The sequence below is a fragment of the Pseudopipra pipra genome, chromosome 8 (assembly GCF_036250125.1).
Source record: "Pseudopipra pipra isolate bDixPip1 chromosome 8, bDixPip1.hap1, whole genome shotgun sequence".
Classification (NCBI taxonomy): Eukaryota; Metazoa; Chordata; class Aves; order Passeriformes; family Pipridae; genus Pseudopipra; species Pseudopipra pipra.
The window spans coordinates 18,048,195-18,066,880 of record NC_087556.1 but is presented as its reverse complement, the minus strand read 5'-3'; the positions used below and the strand labels follow the sequence as shown (position 1 = coordinate 18,066,880).

General features: G+C 43.2%; 1 protein-coding gene across 2 annotated transcripts in view; it reads left to right on the top strand.

Moving 5' to 3' along the window:
- The window catches only part of ALOX5 (arachidonate 5-lipoxygenase), a 31,887-nt gene extending 18,381 nt beyond the window's left edge, over nt 1-13,506 (top strand). The window contains exons 7-14 of one of the 2 annotated variants that reach the window (XM_064662761.1): nt 563-709; nt 806-1,009; nt 1,240-1,326; nt 2,997-3,175; nt 5,897-6,018; nt 8,251-8,351; nt 10,617-10,787; nt 12,036-13,506. In XM_064662761.1, the coding sequence (XP_064518831.1) occupies nt 563-709; nt 806-1,009; nt 1,240-1,326; nt 2,997-3,175; nt 5,897-6,018; nt 8,251-8,351; nt 10,617-10,787; nt 12,036-12,215 (1,191 nt within the window). In that variant the 3' untranslated portion in view covers nt 12,216-13,506. Of the gene's footprint in view, nt 1-562; nt 710-805; nt 1,010-1,239; nt 1,327-2,996; nt 3,176-5,896; nt 6,019-7,778; nt 7,932-8,250; nt 8,352-10,616; nt 10,788-12,035 lie in introns of those variants that run through there. The other variant, XR_010432291.1, reaches the window with a different exon arrangement.
- Nucleotides 13,507-18,686: the final 5,180 nt, after the last annotated feature.

The following is an 18,686-nucleotide window of genomic DNA, read 5'->3' as shown; positions in this document are numbered from 1 at the left end:
TGCAGGCCATGCCTTTCTGCAGGTCCAGTGGAAGAGCTGTAACCAGGAAGTGAAGGGTCCTTTTTCAGTGGTTTCCTCTAAAAGGTTAGGGATTGACTGAATGCCTCAGGGGGAAAAAGTGTCTCTTTCTTTCCTGGTAGGATCTTACCAAGACCAGGTCTTACCCCTATTGTCACCTGCTGAGTTGAACTAACATGCCGAAGAAAGTTTGACAAGGGTGGTGCCTCGCTTTTGTTTGTACAGTGAGCACAGGGTTCTCTTCAACTGGCAGCGTGAAACTTGTTTACATCTGAGTGTCACTGCATGAGTGCCAAACACATAGATGCTCTTTGCTGAAAGACTCTGCAGACACAAGTCAGTCAGTTTGTGAAATAGTACTTGATGTCTCAATGGCATCATCCCTGAGCCACTATGAGCAAGGGCAAGGCCAGGCCAGTGGTAGCTTGTAACCACCAGGCAGAAGTCAAGACTTCTCAACTTCTCATTTCTTTGTTCCAAGCCTTGCTGCTCGCACACCATTAAAACACATCATGCTTCCTTTTTTTTTTTTTTTCCCCCACAGCAAGGAAACATTTTCATTGTGGACTATGAGGTCCTTGATGGTGTGGATGCCAATAAAACAGACCCATGCACAATACAGTACTTGGCTGCACCCATCTGTCTGCTGTATAAGAATCTGGAGAATAAAATTGTACCTATTGCAATCCAGGTGGGCCTTCTGTCAGTGTCTCTAAAGGGACACATTGCTTGTTGTCTCATTTTAAACATGAAGTACTTGGGATTTCATGTTCTTTGTATCTTTCAGCTTGGTCAAAAGCCTGGGCCAGACAATCCCATATTCCTTCCTTCAGATGCCACATACGATTGGCTGCTGGCTAAAATTTGGGTCCGCTCATCTGATTTCCACGTCCATCAGACAGTGACCCACCTCTTACGGACACACTTAGTCTCAGAGGTGTTCAGCATAGCTATGTTCCGGCAGCTGCCTGCTGTACATCCCCTCTTCAAGGTTGGTTCTTGCATGAAGGGATGTATGTGGGCTAGGGTGGTTATCACATCAGGTTGACAAACCAAAAGGAAGTTCTGGTGATAGTTCTGCTAAAATAGTTTAACTGGCTGCCCTACAAGGCAAGGTACAGCTAAACTACCAAGACCTCCAGGACTTCAACCTTTACATCTGGTTGCTGTTGAATTCAATCTGAGAATTTGCCTTCTTTCATTGTTTGTCCCATTTCACAGCTCTTGGTGCCACATATGCGGTTCACAATAGCCATCAATACCAAAGCCCGAGAACAGCTTATCTGTGAATGTGGCCTTTTTGACAAGGTAGGTAATCTTCTTTGTGAATCTTCATTGTTCATGTTTGTTCACGGTTCTTTGTTGTTCTTTGTGGTTATGTATGTACATATCCTTTGTTAATCACATATTGCCTTATTTCTTGACCTTGCTACTAAAGGGCAAAGATAACTAATATCACCTGAGAAACGGGCACACAGAACTGATGGCTTGTTATCCTAAAGATATTCTCTTTTACCTCTAAGTAGCCAAATCAGAACTGGCCAATGTCAGTCAGTCAATCACTTATTGCTGATGTGACTTTGGGTTATAAGTATAGGAGTGCAAGATATCATATTGCGCACATAAATTTCTGTACACGTATGCACACAGTTAAGTCCCAAATTTCTTTTAAGTACTCTGTGAGAATAAAAATTGCAAATTGAAATCTTCATCACTGAAAGACACATAGGTAAGACATTTTGAAGCCCACAAATAGTGGGTGTAGATTCCAACCTGTCTTCTTGAGTTGCCATAAACAGCAGATCTGCTAGGATTAAATCTCAGCTTCATCTGAGCCAGTGAAACATAGCAGTATATTATACCTTTATCGACGATTTGAATGAGGGGTTGAGTGCATCCTCAGGAAGTTGACAGATGACACCAAGTTAAGTGGGAGAAACAGAATGCTGGATCTAGGAACCACAGTAAGTCAGCACAGAGCAGTCTCTGTAACAACATGCTAGGAATAAATGTTAAGTTTGAAGAGGATTCAGAAGCCCTTTCAAAGAGGGAGCCTCTGTTTCAGGACAACTCTGTCTTCCTTACACCACTTGCACCAGGCCAAAAATAGCTTCCTTGCTTCGGAGTTTTTCACCCAAGCAAAATAGAGAGATTAAATCCAGCCACCTTCTGTGTCATCTGTACTCCACTGCAGACTGTGGAGACCTCCTATCCCTTTAAACAGAAGCATCATGTCCGCACCTCATGCATGTGGGAAGAGTGTGTGGCTAAAACCTGCCAGCAAGGGTCCTGGAGTTCCAGAGTTTCTTGGTTCCAATGTAGATGAACAACCAGCTGGAGGACAGTAAGTGTAAGGTGACTACTGCTGCTTTTCACATCATATGCTAGAAAAGCAACATTTGGGAACTTCTGTGCAGTGATTATCTAAAGAGTTTTGAAGTGCTATCTGTTGTAGACATGCTGTGTTTTCCAAATGTAAATATACTGAAACCCTGGCCAGTCCTCATCAGTAGTCACCCAGCAGGATTGATCTCCAGGCATAAATTCCAGGGTGGCTAATGGTAGCCTTCATCCCTAAACATTTTCTCCTAAACTAGTCTGTAGCAGCAGTGCATAGTTTAGCTAAAGCCGTCATCTGACACGCTCATGGCTGCCTTCCTTCACACGTGCACTGATTCTGGAGCATAGGGCTAGCAGAAAGTGCCATGCTTTGATGGTGCTGTACTCCAGTATAAGCAGCTGCTGTACCTATGGTGAAAATGTGGTTAATAACAGTGATTCATGGGAGAGGTATGAAATCTCTGCAGTGAAAATGCACAGTTCCAGTAGAACTCTGCAGTTTGGTATTTTGTGTGGAGATGTGGTTTTCTCCTTGAAAAACAGATTCATCAGCACTCTGAATACTGTCTCCTGCAAATTCGGAAAGCCAGTCTTGGCACAAAGTGAACACTGTTCCCATCTTGCCATTCTTCCTGCAGGCAAATGCTACGGGTGGAGGAGGACATGTACAAATGGTACAGAAAGCAATGAAAGATCTGACTTACCGTTCCCTCTGCTTCCCAGAGGAGATCAAAGCTAAAGGGATGGACAGCAAAGAGGATATCCCCTACTACTACTACCGGGATGATGGCATTAAAGTGTGGGAGGCTATAAAGAGGTAAAAGACCATAGTTCAAGAAATGGCTCATAAAGTCACTGTCACAGAGACACAGATCTCTTTTTTTTTCTGCTCACTTTTTCTCTTCACTTCTTCTCTTGAGAACAATACATGGGCTGTTTAGTAATGTGGTGCCTTTTCCATCCAGCATATCTAATTGGAGGAGAAAGATACAGCCAAGCACACACTCTTGAAAGACTGTTAATTCCTGCTTTTTTCAGTTTTCTTGTATTCTGTATTTCAGAGCACCCTTTATAAGTACTCTTCTGTAGGATTTCAAGAATTTACTGAGTTGGAATTTAGCCTGCAAAGGGAATTTAATAACAATTTTTTTAACTATGCACAAATGAAAAGAAGACCCAGCTCTCTGAGCCAGCCACATGAGTTCATCAAGGTTTTTGTGGAGTGAAAATGTAAGATTGACTTCTGTGAAAGTTGTCTTTTGAAACTCAATAAATTAGGTATTAACTGATTAGAGCAAAACCTTTCTTAAAAAATGCTTTAAAATTGCAAGGCCTTAGTTTAATCAGGGAGGGCAGCAATTCTGAGTCAGGAGAGCTACTGCAAGGCTGATCAACCACACAAATGTGGTTCCTTTTCAGGTCTGAAACGCTGCCTCAGAATGGAATGATTCATAAGGGTTTTATTCTGCTGCAATGTTTAGTTTAACAAACAATGTATTTTTGCATAGCATAAGTTGCTTACTAAATATGCAGCTGTTCCTGGTTGCATGACTTTTGAAAAGCATGTTCATTAAAAATTAGATCTTTTGTGTACAGAAAATAGAGCGTTTATGATGCAAGCATAATGTTCGAAATTTTGGGTATATCTTTGTCTCCTGTGTTTTCTCTGTGTTTTGACAAGGGGTTATCTTGCAAAATTTCCTGCAATTGTTAGTGCCCATTTGAGAGAAAAGGAAGTTATAACTTTGCTGTGGTTGTTTTCTTTATGTAGTCCATTTTTTTTGTCCTTCTCTTTCCTGTATTTTCTTTGCATATCAAGATATGACTTTCAAATACCAGGTAGTACTTAGTCAACTCAGTTTAGTTTGACTGTTTGTGGGTGTTAACCTCACTGGAGGATTGTGTTACACTGCCTCAAACTTGGCTGAGAGATTCTTCATAGGTGAATAATTTGATTTATAAATGGTGTAGGCAGTACCCTTTAGAGTGTGTGAGACCCTGACCCATGGTCAGGATTCCTGACATGGTTGTGTATGTGTCTAGTCACCATGAATCTCCCACACTGCGGGGTTATCAGTCTTCACTTTTGATGAAATAATTTCTATTCCCAGCATTACTTCACATGTGGTAGATGATGTAGACTTAAGAAAGCTGATAAGGTTGTCCCTATAGAAACAAGGAGTCTCACAAGGCAAATTTGTAAACCCCTTCTCTAATACTCAACTTCCTCTTTCTGATCTAACTGCAGATAGACGTATCAACCCAAGATACTGCAGCCCAAAAGGCTTCATCTGCACTTCATATGCTAACCTATATTTCTATGCAATGGGGTCTAAAACACTGCCATTTTGTAAGAGGAGGATTACGTTACATATCACCTGGCACCTGTGCCAAATGCATGGAGACAGAACTCATGCAGTTTTCTCTCTGCATTTAGCAGAATTTTTCTTTTCCTTTGGCTTCCTCTAAAAGCTAAAATTGCTTAAACTCTTGGTGTTAATGCAGTTGTCTGCCTCAATGACAACTCTTGACTTTGTTGGTTGATAGGAACCACATTGACAGATTAATAAAAGTCTCCAAATTGCAATAAATTTATAAAATGTATAGGTTTTTTTTCTTATTAAGGGATAAATCTCTATTGAATAACAGTTTTTAATTGCATCAGTCGGCATCTGCAGACAAATGTTTCACCCTATGGGTTGTTGTCAAAATATTTAGCAAGAGATTATAGGTACCTGCAGAGCTGACAGAATATCTCAGCACATAACCAAATTAATCAGTCATTCAGTCATGAACTGCAAATCTTCAGGAAATCAGGCTTACCTATTTTTAATGCTTTCAGAACTCTTTCTGTTATCATAGTGTTTTAAGAGCCTTTCTTTCAGAGGTGAGTTAGCCTGGGGAGCTTTTGTATAAAGAGGGACCTTGAAAAGAGGAACTGAACAGGGAGGTGATGTCTGCTGTAAACAAGTGGGTGTAGGAAATAGCTCTAGATCTTTTCTCCCCGGGAGAAATTTCCTGAGCCACCTCCACTTTGGAGTGTGCCAGTTGTGTTTCATGAAAAGGATGTCCAGTAGAAGAGGTGCAACTATTTGAATGGTATTCAGGAGCAGCCTTGGAGTGTCCCACATGAAGGGGATCGTACTGGTATCACAGTTTGGGAACCCCACTTACCAATGTGAGAACCACATGGATATGCAAGAGAGAGTCTGTATTAAGTGAAGAATGTAAATATGATAGAAGTCTGGGTGGGAGCAAAGGCTGATATAAGAGAATAAAGTGCACAAGATTGTTCAGGAGATGCAGTGTGGTCCAGCATCTTGTTGGGGGAAGAAGTGATGCTGCAGTCCCAAATGAATCAAAGTTCCCTCTGTGCATTCCCGCTGCTTGTAGGAAGGAGGTAGGAGAGTGTTGAGACCTTCTCTTGCCCTTATCCCTTTCCACACGCAGCATTTCCAAGGGCAGTAGACGACCTTGAGGAACAGCAGACTTGCTTTCTCCTTTTGATTTTGTTTTATTTGTTTGTTCCTGCCCGCAGTTTTGCAGAGGATGTGATCCACATCTACTATGAGAGCGATGAGGTGGTGTGTGAGGATGTGGAGCTCCAGGCTTTCGTCAAAGACATTTACGTCTATGGGATGAGGGGTGTGAAAGCCTCAGGTAAGGTGTGATGGCCCTACCAGGTCTGCAGCTTGTTGATTCCCTGCTGACAGCAGTGCTGCGTGCACAGCACGCCTTGAGCTGTTAGAGACCCTCTCTCTTCTTGGCCCAAAGATGCTCAGTTTTATGGGTGAGACCCTGGATCAGGCCCTCCCTCAGGAGACAGTGCCTTCCTTTGCCACAGATTCTCATTATGAGCTTGGGCAACTCGTGTAATCTCTCTGCACTGGGACAGGTCCTTTGATCTTGTATGCTTATGCTTTAAGCATTGGGGAGGGATGATGTCTGTAGGTACTGTTGGAACCACCAGGCACACTGACAGAAATCACAAGGAGCGGTGAGACCCCTTTGAATCCTCTCTTTCAAACCTTGCACCAAATAGGAACATGTAAGAACCTCTCCAGGAGTATCTTGCTGCACTTTTTATTTGTTCAGCATCTATGTCACCACTGAGCTGTTCTACAAGAGAAGATACTCATAATTATTTCTGAGAAATATTCTCCTTTACTCTGTCTCTTCTCACTGCCTCTCTTTTCTTGCAAACCATTACTTGGCCATGGAAGCTCTCACTTGTAACATGGCTCAATTCTCCCACGTGACTTAACACTCCCCTATCTTTCCCTAAACATGGGGGTTTTTTACTTCCACTCACATTTTTTCCAAGCAGATTTTCAGGAGTTTATAGAGGTGGGTGAGGATTCTTGACACTGTCCTGGCTGATTTACATCTGGCAACACCTGTTGGCCAGTGACCTAGGGCAAATGGCTTTGACGTTGCAGGCACACATTTGAGTGCAAGATGTCCAGGCAAACCTGTGGTATTTCCAATCATTAGCAGTATATGCTGGTGTATAACAGCCTCCTGGACTCTCTCTTCCTGGTCAAGCAAACCATCGGGATACACCTAGTTGCTATCCTTTTTGTTTGTCAAGTTGTCTCTTAGGAAAAGCTTAGAAGTGGCCTTCTTGTAGGAACTTCATGCTTGACCTAAGCATCATGATATGGGACAAGTACTGAGCCTTTCCAGGGCTACAGCTGGGGTGGGAAGCTACAAGCACCACCAGGGGCAGGGCTGCCACTGCAAATGGGAAGCCTGCCAGGCCTGCACCATCTCTGTCTGCACTGCTGCCACTCCAGAGCAGGGGGACTTGGCTGGGTCTGTAAAGAATGGGAGGAGGATAAATGGGGGAGGCTATGGCACTTGGGGCTCCCCCTCTAGTCTCTATTTCTTCCCTGTGAGGGCTGCTGTGACTGGGAGAATACCAAACTCCTTTAAAGATGAGCACAGTGTGCTTAGGATAGCAGAACACAGGAGGGGATGGTGCATCCTCTCCACTTGGGGCTTAGTGCTGACCAGAGATACTGTGTGCCTCTTCCCTGTCTCATGTTGAGTTCACATCTGCATCAGGTTGGTGGTGGAGGTGTGAAGCAGCTGAGCAGGGGCAGCTTGCTCCAGGGTACTGACAGAGCTGTAGGTTTACTGGGACCTGTGGTCACACTGGAATGGGACAGGAAGTACAGCACCATGTTATTTAGAGAGGATAAGAGAGATACAGGCCTGGGGTTGCTTTGGTTGCAAAATATTGCCCTAGTCCCTGACTATTGCATTCTTTCTTTATATAGCTCCATTTGATTATTCTCCTTCAAAGACAGCTTAATGCAAGTATTTCTGTTCCTCATTCTGTTGTTTCTCTTTCAGAAGTTCTCATTTCCTCACTTCCCATTTCAGCGAATAAGCTCTCCCTGCTCTCTTTCTCACAGTACACTTGATTGCTGAGCCTCAGACCTTTATAAATACAAGCACATGGTCACTTCCTCCTTGACATGAGCCTTCCCTGCTTGCACTACAGACTGAGGAAAAATGGAGCATCTGAGGCCCCTGCCCTGTGGACTGTCTGGGTGCTTTGCTGCAGGGTAGGTAGGACAGGGCCACAGTGTTTTTTAAAGGTGTAATTACACTTTGTCTTTCCCTTACGGAATACCACATACTTTGCAAATGGTGATACCTCACAAACCTGTATAAGGTAAGGCAGGATCACCCTGTTTTTATAACCACACAGCCAAGGCATAGAGAGGTTGAGTAGCTTCTGTTAGACCACACAGCAAGACTCATAGAATGCCCTGCTCCTCAGTGACTGCTTCATAGCCCTCTTACTCCTTTCTTTTGATTACTGCTGGATAAAAGGTTTACTTCATAGCTGGGTTACTTAAGCTTTTCTTCTCTCTCATTTAGGGTTTCCTAAGATGATCAGGACACGAGAGACACTAGCAGAATATCTCACAGTGATAATATTCACCGCATCGGCTCAACATGCAGCTGTGAACTTTGGTCAGGTAGGAATTTGTGGGAAGACCGTTCTTCCTTCTGGACTGGGAGGTACATCTACCAGTGCAAGGTCTGAGAAGTATTTTTTAGTAGATGTACAGAATTACACTGTTGTTTCTGGTCAAAATAACTGCAGAGCCATCTGCAAATCCCCATGAAGTCTACAGAAACTGCAGTAATTTGGAAGCTGAGAAAGGCCTTCCGAGTCCTACATATGTACCAAAGCTCAGATTTAGGGGTTCTAACTTGTATGTTTTAGTTTTACTGATTTTATTATGAGGAGCAATTTTTTTCAAGCTTTTGGTAAGACCTCTTTCAGGAATGCTGAAGGGTTCAGGTGTCCAGCCTAGCTACCATGTTTTTCACACATCACCTGAACTGCCTGGATTTGAGATGTGATGGTAGTGTGAGGCCCATTCTGCAATGAAATGCAGTGAGTTGTGCTAAGTGGCTTTACTCTGCCTTTGCTGTGAGCACAGGCACAGGTGATTACTGTGGGTTGCTGCTGTAAGTTGTGCTAATTTCACAGAATCACAGAATATGCTGAGTTGGAAGGGACCAACAAGAATCATCAAGTCCAACCCTTAGCCCTGCACAGGACCATCCCCAAGAGTCACACCATGTGTCCAAATGCTTCCTGAACTCTGTCAGGCTTGGTGCTGTGTCCACTTCCCTGGGGAGCCTGTGCCAGTGCTCAGCCACCCTTTGGGTGAAGAGCCTTTTTCCAATATCCAACCTAAACCTCCCCTGACACAACTTCAGGCCATTCCGTAGGGTCCTGTCACTGGTCACCATAGAGAAGAAATCACTGTCTGCTCCTCCTTTTGCCCTTACAAGGAAGTTGTAACTGCAATGAGGTCTCCCCTCAGTCTCCTCTTCTCCAGCCTGAACAAACCAAGTGACCTCAGCCGCTCCTCATAAGCTTGCCCTCAAGGCCTTTCACCATCTTCATTGCCCTCCTTTGGACACTCTCTAAGAGCTTAATGTCTTTCTTATATTGTGGTGCCCAACACTGCACACAATATTCAAGGAGAGGCCGCCCCAGTGCAGAGCAGAGCGGGACAATCCCCTCCCTTGACCAGCTGGCCATGCTTTGCCTGATGCCCCCCAGGACAGGGTTGGCCCTCCTGGCTGCCGGGGCACTGCTGACTCATATTCAACTTGCCGCCAACCAGGATCCCCAGATCCCTTTCCATGGCACTGCTTTCCAGCATCTCATTCCCCAGTCTGTATGAACATCCAGGTTTGCCTCAGCCCAGGTGCAGAATCTGGCACTTCCCTTTGTTGAACTTCATATGGTTGGTGACTGCCCAGTCCTCTCATTTGTTGAGGTCTCTCTGCAGGGCCTCCCTGCCTTCAAGGGAGTCAACAGCTTCTCCACGTTTTGAATCACCTGCAAACTTGCTTAGTATCTCTTCCAGTCCTGTGTCCAAGTCATTTATGAAGATGTTGAAGAGCACAGGGCCCAAGATGGAGCCCTGTGGAACCCCACTAGTGACAGGTCACCAGTCTGATGTTACCCATTCACTATTAACCTTTGTGTTTGACCTGTGAGCCAATTGCTCACCCACCACATGATATTTTTATTCAACTGTGGGCTGGACATTTTGTCCAGAAGGGTACTGTGACAGACAGTATTGCAAGTTTTAAGCTGAAGTGCATCATCTCAGATTGCAGCAAAACTCAGGGTCATATCTGAAGCAAAAGGAGACATCACCAGCTCACAACAGTGAAGCAGGCCAGAAGTGATTCTGAGTTCCCAGTCTGCCACTCACCATGGCCATATCTGCATGCCATATTCCATATTACTTGATGAAACAACATCCTTTATCTCTCTTACTGCCTGACCACAGTACTGTGGGCATGTTCTTGGAGGAAATTTTGCAGAAAAGAGAAACTGAAGAAAAGGGGATTTTAATTTTTTTTTTTTCAGATGTCACCTCAGGTTATCAGAAAAGGTCTTTGTTTAATAAAATAGCTAAGGCCTTAGCCTGGCTGGTGAATCTGGGCTGTGTGGCACATGCCTGTGGTTAGCAGAATAACTACTCCCATTTAGGTGACTCTCTTGTGAGTTCCTGAGCAAAAACAGAAGGGACTTCCTTGTCACCTCCAGTCCTTCTCTAGAGCATCTCCCTGTCTTAATATCCTCTCTTTCTGAAAGGCTCATAAGACAGAAGCAAATTCCCGGTTGTCAAACTCCTGATTTTCTTCACTGTGTTCCTAAATACCAACCACTGTAGGTTTTCACTGTGCTCTCTTGCTCTGTTGTGCAGTATGACTGGTGTTCCTGGATTCCCAATGCCCCACCAACAATGCGCTGCCCTCCTCCAACAGAAAAGGGGACTGTCACCATTGAGCAAATTGTGGAGAGTCTACCAGACAGGGGACGTTCCTGTTGGCATCTTGGAGCTGTTTGGGCCTTAAGCCAATTCCAGGACAAAGAAGTAAGTCAACCTCCCTTCTCTGGGTGGTGGAGATGTAGGTGAGACCATGAGGGCCATGGCAAGACTGCACAGACTCACAAGATTGTATTGCTGCTCTGTGCTTGACTTGACTATGTTTACTTTTCTGTAGAGATGTGTCAGTGGTGTGGGTTTGTCCTTATTCTGCCAGATGCAAACCAGCTCTGAGCAAGAAGTCATACTTATACTGAGACTCTGTTTCAGCTCAAATGAAAGTTTCTAAGCTTGTCCATGGCATTGCTGAATAAGGATGCTGGTGTGGGAGGAAGAGGGCTGCAGAGTCATAAGGGTTTTTTCCATTCCTTGCCCCAGCAGTGCTGGGGAAGAAGGTACAGCACTTCTCTGTCCCCATGTCCTGTCCCTTTGAAAAATCTGCTCCAGTGCCACGTGCACTACAGTGGTGGCTCGTGCCTGGCTGGTGAGGAGCAAAAACAAAACAAGCCTGTGGAAGGCTTTGCAAGCATGGTGTGTAGCCATTTCCTTCATGTAAAATAAGGTTGTCAGTACTTGGTTGTTTCACCCAAGGGCTCTGTCTTGGGGATATGTTTTGAAATCCTTAAATGGATGATGATGGACAGAGGGCACTTTAAATTAAGTTTCTCTCTAAAAAATAGCAGTACTAGCAGAGAAGCTGGTACTATGAGTAGTATCATGGGAAATAGTCACCTAAGTGTGCATATTGCCAGTGCAGTATTCAGAGCACCCTTCGAGTCCAAGCTGACTAAAGCAACTGTCACTGAAACTCTGAAGGACAGTTTTAAGTCAACAGAAACTTGCACTGTCACTGAATGAAGTAGTTATCTTCCTTTTTCATCTCTGGCTGTTAATTCCACTCTCATGCTGTCTTTTTCTCTAGCAGCATAAATGTTTGCATGGTTATGCAGAGATCTGGCTTAGGAAGCTCATCTGACTGACCACTGGCCTGAAAAGTGCCTGTTTTTCAGCAGATGAGCTCTCTACAGGTGGAGGAGGTGCCACATAGACACCTGAACTAGCGCTGCAAAAAGATGCAAGGATGGAAAGAAGCAGCCAGCAATGGAGGGGAGGGGAGGTAGCAGAGCATCTTTCATTGGCAGTTTCGATGTAGACTAGCTTAAATATTGCTAGTACTATTTTAATAGTAGCGTTTGTGAGGTGAGATTCTGGATGCTGTTCTGCTGGATGACATAATGTTGAAACAGAATTGCCTTTGCTTACTTAAAGCATGATTTCTTGGTGTTTTTCAATTAGCTATTTCTGGGCATGTACCCAGATGAACACTTCGTGGAGAAGCCAGTGAAAGAGGCTATGGCAAAATTCCGCAAGAATTTGGATGAGATTGTCAACACCATCACCGAACGCAACAAGAACAAAAAGCTTCCTTACTACTACCTTTCCCCAGATCGCATTCCCAACAGTGTTGCTGTTTGAAGAGATAGCCAGGAGAGTTTGGAGGCATGTAAAGCTAATGATGCTTTTCTGTTACATATGCTTCTTCAATTAACTTTCAGAAATGGATAAGAAACCCACCCCCTCCAAGTCTATCTGAACTTTCAGAACACATGTGGTTATGACCAACCTTGCAGACAAAGTCTAGTCAACAACCCTCTAGGTCAAATTTGTTAGAAGTTTATTTTTCCAGGATTTTAAAATTAATCTTAGAATCAATATACATGTTTCTGTTACCTTGCCCTCTCCTTGACAAAACAATGCAATCACAGATTCACATCTATAACATCCTTCCTGTTTTAAATAGGTGACACCGATGACATAGAAGAATGTAATCTTTAATGTATATGCATTGGTTTTAATCTGATTAAAACAAATGTTAAATATTTTCACAACAATTGTGAACATCCTAATAAGGATAAAGGTAAAAAAAGGACATTTTCTTAACATAGCTGATGGGATTTTATCACTTTCTTACCAAGTTCATGTGAAACAGCATCTCATAAGAGACGAAAATTTTGTACCTACATAAACTTAAGTATTTTCTGCATAAAACTAGACAGGTTTGTTTTAGCCTGTCCAACAGAGTTTGATGTCCCTCACACGTACGGACAAATGTTTTACTTAGCACAACAGCAGCAAGTACAGACCTAGCAGTGCCTATGCTCAGTTTGTTTTCTTGCTTGAGGCTGCTGGGTTTTGTGGACAGTTTGTTCTGTTTTGTGGGGAATGAGGAGGCTACTTCATATAATGGAGGAATTTCTGGAGAAGGCTTAATCGACAGCTTCTAAGAGGAATCTTAGATTTGACTGGTTAAGCAAAACTAACATGTTCCATCTTAGAGACAACTGAGTTTTGTCTGTTTTGTTTAGAGGTAAATAGGTTCAAATACTTGGGCTTTGGCTAAAGTTGAGAAAGTCACTGAGATAATGAAAGCAAAATTGAGGTTTGAGAAATTTAAGAGTTGTGCTTTTGGTGATAACAATTTGGGTTTATTTTTCTGAGAATTTGTTCCTTGTACTAAGTGCACCAGCCTGCAACGTATTTTCTCAATAGATAAGAAAGCTTCTTCTAATAAAACAAAACTGAACATCTAGCTTTTATTTCCTAATTCAGTATCTAATGCTGTATGTCTCAAAAACCTTGTAGGAATAAACACAATGTGCTGTGTAGAGAAATGCAGCTTCTGGTCTTTGAGAAATATAGTTATTTCTATCATTCATGTGTGATTTGGAAAAGGGTACTACTAAAATATACAAACTTTCATATGAAACAGGTGTGGAAACTGATTTTAGACCCTTTACAGCAGACTGATTCCCTTTTTCTCCCCCCAGCTAAAGACTTTGAGAAAGATGTGGGAGGTAAGACCATTTCTAGTTACTGAGGAAGTACATTTATGATTTGTTCATCATCTTCTTACTGCAGTCCATGGGAAGGGATGAGTGCAGGAGTGGAGTCATGCAATTGTGCAGCGACACTGGAACAAGACCAAGGGATCACAGACAACAACCTGTGAGCCCATCTCTCCATTAAAAAAAAGGGGGGGTGGGAAAGAAAAGTGCAACTTGAATGCAAGAACTTGAAAGCAAAATTGCAACAAGCTGATGCAATATATCCAACAAGCTCTAACTCTTGTCCTTCCCCTGTGTACAGAGAATGTCCTCTTGCTTTCATGTGATAATGATTTGCATAGTCAAGTACCTGTCTAGAAAACAAAATATGAGAAGACTTTGACGGATGTTATCTTGGATCTGTGCCCTCTGCTGTAGCCTGTGGACCTAGGACAGCTGGTGAGAGATTTGGGTAATTGACTGTGCAGCTTTGAAGACTGGTGGTAGCAATCTGATTCAGCAGCAGGAGAGGCTGTGGAAAGAGGTAAAGAGGTTAAAAGTAATACTGGCACCAGAAAGGAAGCAGATACTTGCAAGTAATAAAGTGTTTACTGTTTCAGGGGGTCTGGGTACACATATTGCTCTCCCAGTCCTGCCTCCTTTTCAGTTCTCTTTCCACCAGGAAGTCATCTTGCTGTGCATGGGCCATGGGTTCCTCCCCTACATCTTTAGCCATGACTTGCACAGAGGTATTTCCTAAGCCATGGTGCTAAGGTAGAGTGTCTACTTGCAGGATGGCTCCTAGGTGGGAATGAAAGTATCAGCTGTCTCTGAAGTGTGTCGTGCACTCAGCTTTGCAATAGGAACTGCAGCTTGGTGTGCATCAGCCCAACAATAGCATGTGTCCTGGCTGGGTGGCTGTTGCTACTGGCCAGTCCAAGGGAATTTAGCCTGACTCTTCAACTTGAGCTTCTTTGCTGTCTTTTCCAATTGCAGTGATTCTCAGCTGGCTGGAGGATTGAACTAGGAGATATCTGATTCAGGAAATTCTGGCAGTGACTCAGGTGGCTCTGTCATCTCAGCTCTTCCTCTTTGGCATTTGGTCACTGGAGAGGACACTCGACTATAAAATGCCAGTGCTAGTGAGAAATGAACTGGTAAGCATTGTCCTAGAGGACTGCCACAAGTAGAGGAGAAAGCCTAATGTTTTCTCCCAAAGCAGATTCAAAAAAATCTCTCCATAAGAGAAAAGGAGGCCATGAGATGGAGAGAGGGACCATAAGTGAGGGGACAGGGCAGGCATTTCCCTGCTGAAGTCTCTGACTCTTTGGGTTCATCAATGACAGTGAGGATTTAGGCCTCCACAGCCAGCCTAGTTCTCATCAGTGGCCTCCTGTGCTTTCCTCTTTTTGCAGGGTGACTTTGCCTCTATAGACTTCTTTTGGCATATTCCCTTTCCCAACCCCCAAACATCCCTTGCAATAATATGATTCTCACTGCCTCTGGAAAAAAAGCTCACATACTTCTTGTTCATTCCATAGGAAGTAAGCTACCCTTCTCTCTTCTGGTCAATCCCCATTTTACAGGTGGGAAAATGGAACAAGAGCAATGAAGTCCACCAGATCAGCTCTGAATTGAGGTGCTTCCTTTAGAAAGAACATGAGAAAGTTGTTTACTGGAAGCGTGCTAATTTTGGCTGCCTGGAGAGCAGACACAGTTTTCAGGCTTGGCCTTTCAGGGTTGCTTACTCTGCTGCATGTTGAGCAGAACATAAAATAGACCACAGAAGATAAGTTTCTTACTAGCAAGTTTCAATCAGCAAGTGGTGTTTCCTGCCACAGTAGTAGAGACATAGTATCTAGGAAGAAATTGTGCACACTGAGATAGTCGCACAAGTGCATAGTTTGCTTTATTTATACTATAAGCAGGCATAAATATTGCATAATCAGACATGGCTGGTACATTTAGAGGTTAACTGAGTCATGAGTTTTTATCACCAGAAGACATGGCTATGATTGCTTAGACTGATTTCAGCATACCACAGGCCTTAGGATTTCCCTCTTCAAACTCAATACAGGAGTGCTTGATACAGGAATCTTCTGTGAACATATGCACTCATGGTTTACCAAAACCTGGAATTACATAATTCACCCTGGTGTTTGAGTCACTTGTCTCGCTGGTGAATCCCTCATGCTGTGAAAGATACGCACTGCTTCTAGTTCTGCATGCATTCAGCCTTTGCATCTCGCAATAGACAGCTTCTTGCAGTAGCTTTGTGTGATTGAAGATCCTTCTCTGACCAGTTCCCTACTACATTCTTCCCCTTTCTTTTGTAAACTGAATAGATTATTTTCCTGCGTTCTTTTGCTGTAAGACTTTCTTTAAAACGCTTATCTATTACCACTGTGTGGGCAGCATGTGGGCAGTTGATGTCAATGATGTTTCAATGGCTATTTCAGTCAATATTTCATAGGCTGCATTTCCTCCTTGCAACTGTGTATATGCAGTTTGTCCCTAGATTTATGTCACAAACCCACAGCAAATTATCTGTGTTAGTGCACAAATTTCCTGTTTGTGTGTATGCAAGTGGCTGGCAATACCTTCAGTGAGTGAGAGAAATACTAAGTGAGCTGTTGGTACTCCAGTAGGTCTCCATCAGGCTTCAAATTCAGCTTCTCTGGGGAGCACACTGTATATCTAGCAGCCTTTTAACTTTAGATCGGCAGTGTTTAAAATCCTGTACTTAGTGGTTAGGCTCAATTTGTAATTATGTAGCTGAGCTATCATAGAATAGTTTGGGTTGGAAGGGACCTTAAAGATCATCTGGTTCTAACCCCCATGCCGTGGGGGGTTCTAGCGTCCAATGCTAGAAATATTTAACCTATATTTAACTTTATCAGGGTTCACTCTAAAGTAATTCAGGCTTTTGTCTGCCTGCATATACCAATATACAGCAGAGGTTTCTGGGGAGCCTGGCCAGCCAGTTCAGCAGAAATGTACAGGCACAGCAGGGGAATGCTCTACACTCAGTGCAATTACTGCAGTCTGCATTGGCAGTGGGAACTAGACTGACAACATCCTTTTATACAGCACACTGAAGAACCATTTCTTTCCTAACTTGGTGCTCATCCATAGAGCTCTTCATTCACTCTTCAGTACCTTCTCTGAGCACCTTCCTCACATGCATGAAGTGATTAATGTTATGTGCAAACTAACAGCTGCCACACATAGATCCTCCTTTTTGACTTGCTGCCTCTTCAGTATCCATTTCAGGAGAAATCCTCATGGACGAGTGGTACGTTGGTCTTCCAGAAGACCTGGCAGCAGCCTCTGAGTCCTTTTGTCTCTCCTGGAAGCACATCAATATAAGAGCCACTGTCTCCAGGGGACCTGAAGCATATGGATGACTCTCATCTCTTTTAAAAGGCTGTAGATACTTTATCTGTTATACAGTGTTCTTTGATTGCAGCTTGTGGCTCTTCGACAAATGTTTTGTTTCATTTCATCAATAAGCTGAGTCATACCATTTTGTCTCAAAGATACTGCAGTCATGACAGCAAAGGGAGTTCCATTCCTGCCCTTGGGGCTCGGGCCATATCAAATACACTCTCCAGCCTTTGTTTTCTTTTCTGTTTCTAGGGTTAGATTTGGACAAGCTACATGACATAATGAGCCAGTTCTCTCTCATCTGTGAGGAAGATATTATAGGGGTCAAAGCTTGGTAACTTTTCAGATCTACTAACTCCGTAAATACCTTTTTTGCCTATTCCAGAGTGTGATGTCTATGGCACTGGCTGCTGCCACTCACATATCTACTTATGTTTAGTAGCTATCAATGTTAAACAGTAATCAATAATCAGCATTAATCACTATCCTAACAATTGTAGGACAATCTGTCTGAAGAGCATGTTTGTTGAAAACCAGACCTGCATGCAGGCAAAGCCAGCCTGATATGCTGATAATCAGGTCTCACAAAGTGTTTGGGTAAAACTTTGAATAGCCTGGCTTTGCCTGGTACCTGCCTGGTCACCGCTGAGCTTCAGATGGTAGGAAGTTTTAGGCCTGCCCTATGTTTGGGCAGGCCTAAAACAAGCAAATCTGGTTTCTCTGGCCTTGTGGAAACAACAGGTCAGAAGCAGTGTCTTGTATTTGTGGGAGGTATGTAGGTGTTGCCTTATTTTCACTTGGCCACTGTATTTGGCCCAGTGTAAAAGTACCTATGTAACAGACTTGATAGCGGATTACATAAAATCAGGTAGGTTTTTGGCATGAAGAAAAATTGTTTTTTACATTTTAACCTAAAAGCAATGGATTTACACCGCTGGAATCCTACTGGGTTGCTTCAGTGTATTCAAGCTGTTTTGGCAGCAGCATTTCACAAACCTTTTCTGTTTGAGGAATGAAAGGCCATCTGGAAGCTTTCTCCTTCCCAGGATCTGCACTGCTGAAACATTATTTTTTCTGGCATCATTTGATCTTAAAGGCTAATGAGTGCTACATGATTTAAAGGTTGGGGTGCTTGTACTTCTGTCTGTGTAGATGGAAGCAAGAAGAAATAATAAATAAGATTGGCCAAAATTTAGTTCTTCTCCCTTTTGTTTTATAGGGCTAACTTGACAGCGAAGATACAAACTAGTTTTCTCAAAGCATGCATGGGAAATGTTTCTGGAAAGAAAACTTTCATAACAGTACTTGTGCCTCAAAAGGAAATCAAGAGATGTAATAATAGGAGGATGCAGGAGGCTTTGCAAAATGCATGTACTGGAAGCAAGAGAGTGGGGCTGCATTTGGGTAACTCACAGAAAGGTCAGGGGCTTTGCTGAATTAATGAATCATATTGGGATCATATTCAGATGTACAAATTGATCAAAACATCTAATGGTAAAATGTCTTTCCATAGGTTTTTTCAGAGTTATACAGATGGAGATCCAGAAATGTAAGTTTGGGGAGAAGTTAGCAGCTCACCCACAGTCTGGATGAGTTCTGGATGAAGGTTGTTCTTGGCTCTGTTTATGTGAAAAATCTCCCAAAAAAGGTGTTATCAATCATGAAAAGGGAATCTGTGCTTCAGCAGCTGATACAGTGTGTGCGAAACTGCCAAGGGAGACTCAATGGGACTGAC